The sequence below is a fragment of the Nematolebias whitei genome, chromosome 5, assembly GCF_014905685.2.
Source record: "Nematolebias whitei isolate Nwh7 chromosome 5, NemWhi1, whole genome shotgun sequence".
NCBI lineage: Eukaryota > Metazoa > Chordata > Actinopteri > Cyprinodontiformes > Rivulidae > Nematolebias > Nematolebias whitei.
The window spans coordinates 3498802-3507469 of NC_056502.1; the positions used below are offsets into that span (position 1 = coordinate 3498802).

General features: G+C 41.9%; 1 protein-coding gene across 1 annotated transcript in view; it reads right to left on the bottom strand.

The window, feature by feature from the left end:
• Positions 1-8668, bottom strand: part of si:dkey-256h2.1 (uncharacterized protein LOC337520 homolog) — a 13726-nt gene that overhangs the window by 1535 nt on the left and 3523 nt on the right. The window contains exons 4-11 of the mRNA XM_037676518.1: positions 7810-7970; positions 6377-6517; positions 5928-6049; positions 5114-5282; positions 3611-3756; positions 2750-2874; positions 2558-2684; positions 579-712 (exon numbers count right to left, since the gene is read on the bottom strand). Coding sequence (XP_037532446.1) covers positions 579-712; positions 2558-2684; positions 2750-2874; positions 3611-3756; positions 5114-5282; positions 5928-6049; positions 6377-6517; positions 7810-7970 — 1125 coding nt within the window. The remainder of the gene's footprint in view (positions 1-578; positions 713-2557; positions 2685-2749; positions 2875-3610; positions 3757-5113; positions 5283-5927; positions 6050-6376; positions 6518-7809; positions 7971-8668) is intronic.

The following is an 8668-nucleotide window of genomic DNA, read 5'->3' on the forward strand; positions in this document are numbered from 1 at the left end:
TGTCCCTGTGATGGACTGGAGACATGTCCAGATGTCCCTGTGATGGACTGGAGACATGTCCAGGGCGTCCCCGCCTCTCACACGGTGACTGCTGGAGACGGACACCAGCTTCCTGCGACTCAACGTTCATTTAAATGTCCCAGCGATACGATGTCCCTGTCGGATGTTTCCATCCATCTGGGATATCGTGAAGAACAGAAACCATTCTGTATGTTCTTAACGATATCCCAGGCTGTTAATCAATCTGTTACCATGGCGACTGAGCCCCAGGCAAGCAGCTTCTCTGACACTGAAAACATTCAGCTCTTAGTTGCTGCCAAACAACAAACCTCTCTCCGTACACCCCTCAGGTGTGTCCAAAAATAGTTTTTACATCTATAACAGTTTCCCAGCATGCTCTCTGCGTGTCCCCCATCAGACCAAGACCTGTGGGACCGTGCGTTCATCTGTTATGAAGTTGGCGTGACTTTGTGGTTATCTTACAGTTTTTCTGTTTAAATCTTGGGACTGCTGAGTTCGAATACTCTGCGGACCACGTGACCACGTTTCAGGACTGAAGAGGAGTTTTGTGGGCGAACCTGTTCGGTGATGTCGACCCTCCAAGGGTTGACCTGCAGTCCGTCACACCAGCCTCCTCGCCCGTACAGCCAGGTGCCGTGTTCGTTTGGTACCGCTCCGTCTCTGACCAGCGTCGTGCAGCCCAGAGCTGATCCTGTCAGGCCCAACGTGACAAAAAAAACAAAACCGTTAAAACTCGACAAACAGGCAGGAAACTGTTGTTTAACCATCCGTTTGTGTTTTAAGGCAAAAGAAAGACAAGAATTCAACCATTTAATTAACTCATTAGACAAATAAGGATGAGTTGCTGCTTTTAGGGAGTATCTCCCTCAAATAATTAGATCTTTAATGTTTTTAATAAAACCTAAACTTTGTTCTACTTGGGCTCCTTAAAGCATGTGAGAGACAAACATTGTTTTTATATTCAGACAATAATGAACTAAGAGTTTCCTGATGAACTGGACGGGCATAAAGTCAACGTTATTTAAAAAAAGAATCAAATCAAAATAACTGATAACATCTGTTAGTTAACTTTGTTTATTAGTCAATAACTTGTGTCATCCGAATCGTAAATCATGGATCTGGTCAGCTCGTCTCAACACAATCGATAAAATGTTCTTGCCGAGGAGACGGGGCGAAGGAGAGCCCTCCTGCCCTGACGGGACACTTGCAGCTGGACACACGATGGAGTCCTGGGGCAGTGGAAGATCGTATTGTCCATTGAGGCTGTAGAAGACGTGCACATAATTGGATTTATGATAAGATTTCTGCATTTTGGAGTCGACGGTGACCTGGCCTATCGACAAATATGGAAAATGTCGGCATCTGTTCTGGCCATTGTGAAGCTGCCCGGCCTGTGTGATGAATGCGCCGTGCAGTGAGCGCTCAGACTCGCATGCTGTGTGAGCTGAGCCGTAAGCTGGACGCAATTTCTGAGAATCGCAGGCCACTTGCGGCTCCTGAAACTCGCTGGCGAGAAGGAATTGACCTTGGAGAAGCTACAGGCTCGGCCCGGCGGTGCTGACCACAAAATTTGGCTGTTTGGAGTCGCCATGGAGACGTACCAGTAGAACTATAAGGCAGACAGAAATCGAGCAGAGTCGACCTGACCCAAAATAACTGTTCTTATCAGAATCTGGCTCCCCTGTGTCAGCCTTGAACTGGCCAACTATCTCAAAACTCTTCTGGATGTTATATGAACAAGAAGCTCTGCTCCACCCCCACCCCCACCCCCCACCCACTACCTTCCCGAGGGCAACTGTGGACCTGGGTCAGAGCTGAGCTGCTGATAGACACTGCACCATCTCTTATCAGGACTATGGAACTATCTGACCGTGTCCACGGACAACTCACCGTCTTCGTCAGCCTTCCTCATGTATATGTGTATTATGATGTCATCAGTATGTTGCTGTTTCTGTGCTGAGTTTTTTTTTTTTCAACTTTCACACTGTGTCCCGTCTAGGACACAGTGTGAGATATGATTTTATTTTTATACCTCCCCCGTTTCTCTTTTCCTATCTAATGAAAAAGTCAGCGCCTCCCACGAAGCCGCGGCCTCAGACACCTCCGTCCCCCCATGTCTGTTTGTTTATGTTTTACTCAGACGAGCCGTACTGACATTTAATTTTGTTGTGCTTCGGTGCAATGACGAAGCTGATTCTGAATAACTTCATTTTTTTGATAATTATGAGGAAGTTGCTGTTCAAATGTCTCCTGAATTTTTTTCACGTGTTCTGAAAAATAAAAAGGAAGTTAAACTATGAGAAGCTCAGAAACGACCTCACCTTAAAGTCTATTTTATTAGTTTCCATAGAGCTTTTATAGAGCATAGAGCATGTTTACTAGTACACGTACTTTTTACCAACAAAAGGTCCTTAAAGTTCCCAGAACTCAGAAACCAGTAGTTTAAGGAAAAGTAGACGTTGAGGAAGAAAATGTGAACAATCGGACATTTGAGTAAAAACTGCAGAAAAATGAGTTTGTTTTAGCGTCTCCTCACCTGCAGAGTCAAACGTCTGAGTGTTGTTATAAACGCCGTTGATCAGGAAGTGGTGGGAGGTGACGCAGAACTCTGCGCATTCGTTCTCGTCGCTGCCGTGTCCGGTGATGACGGCGTACAGCTCCACCTGAAGACAGACAGGTTACTCACGCGACAGGAGGGGGCGGGGACGTTTCGCTGAGCGTCCGGTACCTTCTTGGCCGATGACGGGACGGGAAATTTCAGCGGAGAGTACCTCTTGTTGTAGTTTTTGTCAAAGGTTCCCCCACCGTACAGAGACAGGACCCTGAAGGGGCGGAGCTTGTCCATGCCGTCATCTGTGACACAAAGAGCTTGAGACTGAACGTTCCAACGTTGAGCTGGGATGAAACTTTGCTGAGTTTACATTTACTCTGGGAATAATTTACAAACGTCATAAACCCACCATTTATTCACAAGATAACAGCATAAACAAATCAAAGGTTTTAACTAATTGTGTCGTCTTTTTTGGGGAAGTAAAAATATTTTTCATTTTATGGCGGCAACACACAGAGAAACTGTTGTTCCAGGTCCACGTGTCCCGTGTGAAGCTCCCCCTCTTCTTTTAACAACCGTTTGTGAACATCTAGGACGTGAGGAGACCATTTGTTGGAGGTTTCACAGATAAATGTCTCATTCTTGTCTGGATTCTAGATGTTCAACAGCTCTGGGTCTTATTTGATGGAAATTTTGCTGGATGGGAGCAGATGTTTTAAAACTTGTGTATACTTTTCTGCATTGATGAAGCCTTTCCAGATGTGTAAGCTGCCCATGCCAGAGGCACTAATGCACCCCCATACCATCAGGGAGGCAGGCTGTGTCGATAACAGACTGGATGGTTCCTCTCCTCTGTAGTACAGAGGACGTGGTATTCTCGGTTTCAAAAATTAATTTCTAATCTGACTCCATCTGACCCTAGAACGGTTCTGGACTTGGCGTCAGTCCATTTGAAATGAGCTCTGGTCCAGAGAAGACGGCATTGTGTAACAAAATGAGCTGATGAGACGTGCCGGGCCCCTCCAGCTCAGGACTCACCTGTCTGATTGTTGCTGCTGAACCTCAGGTTGAGGGAGACGAGCCAAGGCATCGCCCACGGCACCGTCTTCATGGTGAAGGTGCATTTGTTCCCGTCCAGCAGGGGGGTCAGAGGGGACACGTCCGTCAGCCAGTGTCCTGTCCCTCTGTGGAAACAAAAACACACAAACACAAACAACAACAGCATTCTCACACCACTCTGAGTTTTAAAAGCAGCACAGATTTAATGCACACCAGAGCAAAACAAACCCACCATAAAAATCTATGATGTATCATTTAAAATGTTAAACTTAAGTTAAAACTTTATACGAACCAACAGCCTGGTTTTGAACACTTTGACCCGTTGCCCTCATGGAGGCGCTACAGGTCCAGCAGAACAAAAACAGATTCAAGATCAGTTTTTCCTAAAGCCATAGGCACTCTGAACTCACGTGCACGGACTTCACAGTCCAACTTTTCTTTTGCACACCTACTGTGCTTTGTTCAACTGTTTGTTTATTTCATTAATATTTTTTTTATTGATAATACTGCACAATGCCACGACTGAGTAATATCTGCAGAATTCTGTTTTTAGCATTTCTTTCTTTGTGAATATGTTTGAACCATGTTGCTTTTAATCTAATTGAACATCAGTGCAGTGACAACAAGTCTACAAACTATAACATGAAGCAACTAATAAAAATACCGTATTTTTTGGACTGTAAGGCACAGCACGTAAAATCCTTTAATTTTCTCAAAAACCGACAGTGAGCCTTATAATCAGGCGCACCTTGTGTTTTAATTGTGCTTACTGACCTCAAACCCATTTCATGTGCATGTTGTGAATGAGTTGACCTGTTCAATGATATTGCGTCTTATAATCTGAAAAATATTGTAAAAAATAAAATAAAATACAGCATAATGTAATTTAGTAAATATTATTTGTTAACTAGATTGAAACCAAACTAAACAACCAGCAGGATAAATGTTATTTTTCATTTCCTCATCCGAGTCAAACTGCAGCATCACTTTGATATTTGCAGCAATTTTATGTCTTAGCGTTAAAGAACCGCCAACATTCCTGAAATTAACAAGCGGTCCGCCATGTCCCTCCGTCGCTGAGGGATTCAAATATGTACGTTTGTAGTTGTCAAGTTTCTCTGGACTGGAAGTGAGGAATGTAAGTAAACTTTAACGTTTTGGGTGCGAGATGTTCAAGTGGGTGGGAGCTTCACTGTGGAGAAGAACAGAGGGAGGATTTTACTCTTTTTGTTAGTCCAGACCAGAACCAAGTGATGGATCCTGGTGAGTGGAGGGAGCAGTTCTATTTACCAACCAGGTGCAATGATAGAGCCAGGGGGTGGCCAATGGTGGCCTTGCCCCTATAGATTAATCTTCAGCCACCCCAGGAAAGTGTACTTTTAAACAATATAAAAACTAGAAAGCATAGTTTCCTCAAAATTTAAAAAAGGATGTTATAAAAAATGGATGCCGTGGGACTCTGCAGTGTGATGGAGGTGATACCTGCGGAAGGCGGTGATCCAGCGGCCCAGCTCCACGTTGCAGTACGGACTCAGCGGGTCGCAGCAAACAAACAACTGAACCGTGTGGTCCCACTGAGCGCAGGACGAGTCCCTCCTGCTGGGACACGACAGAGACGCGTCCAGCTCCAGGGTGTCAAAGCGCCACAAGTCTGAAATCACAAATAAATGTGTTTATAAAAAAAGACTTCAAGGTACATGTGGTGGAACGAAATTATGTACACAGGGTCCCAGTTACACCCAACAAAAGTATAAAATGTAAAATAAAAACAGTAATAAGATCTAAGATATGAACTGAGAAATACATTAACTAAAAATACACTAAGCACTAACAGCATAAAAACAATACACCGAACAGCAGCACGAACATGAGTCTGTGTGAGCAGATGAGGACGAATGAACTTCTTGCCATATTATGCAAGTTATATGCATAAAATATAGCAGTATATTGCGACACACTGCTGGAGAAATGCTGGTGTTTCTAATAAAACTAGGACGCTTAAAGATATTCCAAAAAGATTGCACGGTATTTGTACAAACCCAATGTGTCACAATTGCTTTTAAGATATAAAACCAGTATTTTCAGGACCAGCTCCGCTATCATGTGATTAAATAACCAGCCCTCACAGTCCATCTGCTTTATCAGGGGAATGAACAAACACATCCCCGCTGGGGATGACTGGGTTTCCCTCCTGGACCTGTTGCCTCCACGACCCGACTATGGATAAGAGGTAGAAGATGGCGATGGACAAACACTTCAAGCTTCGAGTATTTCTCTGCAGGGCTGATAAAGTTACCTGCAGGCAGGTCGACTGAGGTCACGGCTCCTTTATCGCCCTGCATTCTGACCTCATCAAACACTCGAACAACTTCTGCAGGACTTTGGAGTTTGAGCTGCAGATCAGCAGAAAATTCAAACCTGGAGGTGAAACAGCAAACAATGAGACGGGGAGCGGGTCTCAGTCGGTTCAAACACCGAACCTCCATCCTGCACCCGCATTGATCAACCGCAGATCCGCTGCTTGTTCGTTTTCTCCACGATTCAGATTCTGTTACTCACTTTTAACGTTTTAAACAGTTTGGCACCCAATTATTTATCTTTACCATTTATCAATAACTGCACAATACTCAAACAATTAGTTTTAGATAAAACCTCAAACGTTTTCTAAACTTGTTTGACCAGGAGGTAAATTTGTGCCGATTTCAGCCTGAATATTATGATTTATCGTGACTTTGGTTTTCTTACCACTCGGACTGCCAGTTGACAAAAGTGAAGGACGGGTAGAGGAACCAGCCCATCTCAGCCAGCGCCCCCCGTGGGTCGATACTGAAGAAGAAGTTTGGAGACGGAGTCGTCTGGAAGGAAACTTTCACCGACTGTCCAGACCTTCAAAATAAAACATCCATTTATCACGAGGAGCAAGAATTAGTCCAATTTGAAACGTTAAAGTCGGCACTGAAACGAGTTAAAGTTACGCCAAAATGAGAAAAATCAGCTTTCTCTAAAAAAAACAAAAACAAAGTGTGAATGGCAGCTGAAGGAGCTGAAGTTAAATATAAAATTATAATTATAAAACAAGAAGAAAAGAAGCTAAAATTAGCAAAACGTAGTTAAAAGTAAAAACTAGCAACATGTTAGCTAATGCTAAAATTAATAAAATTAGAATTAAAGTCTAAATTCAGCAAAAGAATGGCAAAAAACAAACAAGTAAGACATTTGAAAACTATAACAATCATAACTGTAGCTAATAGCTAAAATTAGCTAATTTAACAAAACAGTAAATAATTCTAACAGCAGCAGAAAGATAAAAGTTGCAAAACCACAGCTAAAAACTAAGGCCGATAAGCTTATTTGAAAAGCTAAAACAACCTAAACAGTAGCTAAAACCTAAAATGAGCAAAATGGCAGCTAAAACTCAAGATAAACACAACAGTGGCTAAAAGTTAAAATGAGCAAAAGGGTAACTAATCCTGAAAAACAGTAGCTAAAAGATAAAGCCACTAAGAACATTTAAAAGCTAAAACAACCAAAGCAGTAGCTAAAACATAAAATTAGCAGAACAACAGCTAAAAGCTAAAATAAGCACAACAGTGGCTAAAAGTTACATTTTGCAGAGTAACTAGAAGCTAAAATTACCAAAATACGTAATACCTAAAGGTAAAATTAACAAAAATGAGCTAATCCTAAAATTTGCAGAACAGTAGCTAAAAGCTCAAATTAGCAAATTTGCTAATTAGCTATAAACAAAAACTTGATAAACAGCAGCTAAAACAATTACACAAAAACAAGCTGAAACCTGAATTCAGCAAAACAAAAGCTTGAATGCTGAAATTAGCTACATATTTTTTAAATGGTTCCAAAAAGGCTTAAAGATAAATATTTAAAAAAGTGTAAAAGTTACAAAAAACAAAAGCTTCAGCTTCAGCCTCCTGAATGAGCTGAAAGTTTTGATGTATGAACGCAGCTATAACTGCTGAAGTATGCTGAAGTCGTTAGATGCTGAAAAACGTGCAGAATAAGAATAAATTAAAATGAATTAACCGTAAGTGTGAATGCTGAGTCAGCACAATTAAAACCTGATCTTTACGAGGAAGACGGTGTTAAACGCCGAGTTTAGAGGATCTTTGATTTAAATATGAAATCTTTTTTAAAAACCGTGTTCAGCATCAACTTCTTACTGAAGAGCCTGGGCGACCGAAACCTCCATGTGCACCATGGCAGCCGGGATGCTAAGAGGAACGTAGCACTCGTCTTCGGCGCAGTTCATGTCCTGGATCGGGTTTCCAGGGAGCGAAAAGACGAGGACTCCGGAGGCGTTGGACTTAGCCATGCTCCGAACCTGCAGGACAAAACTGAAATAAGATCTTTGTTACGCTGAAGACAGATGATTTTCATCGTCAGGCTGAGCTCATGAAAGTTCTGTGAATATTTTTCTTACAACAAAAAAGAAAATGGCCGTCAGAATTTTAGGCTTCTCTCTTAAAATAAAAAATAAAACATCTTGTTCAGAAAAAGCCAAAAACTTGAATAAACTGAAGCACAGGTCACTCCCTGAACACATCGGGCTCAGCTCTTTGCCTGATGTTTTTAAAACTAAACGATCTGTTAATCTTCTATAAATAGTATTTTTCTTGCTTCCTCTTTTCTCCTCAAGTTGCAAAATTTCCTCAAATTCTTTCAAAGTCAGACGAGCCGAGTTTTAGCTACTTGTTAAGAATCTCATGCTGGAGTGAATTGTACAAACTGCGATCGATAAGGTTCAAGTTCTTTACTGTCACTGACATCACCTGTGGTACATGAGGTGGAAGGAAACTGTGTACTCAAGGTCTCAGTTACACCCAGAAAGAGCAAAAATATAAAGTATAAAAGAGATAGTACATGAGGATCTACGGTACACCAAACACTAATAATGTAAAATAATTCGGTATTTAGCATTGTTGGTAGATAAAAGCTGCAATCACCTCAACTTTGTCTAGCATTTAGCTACATTTAGCTTTTAACCAGCATTTAGCTACATTTAGCTTTTAACCAGCATTT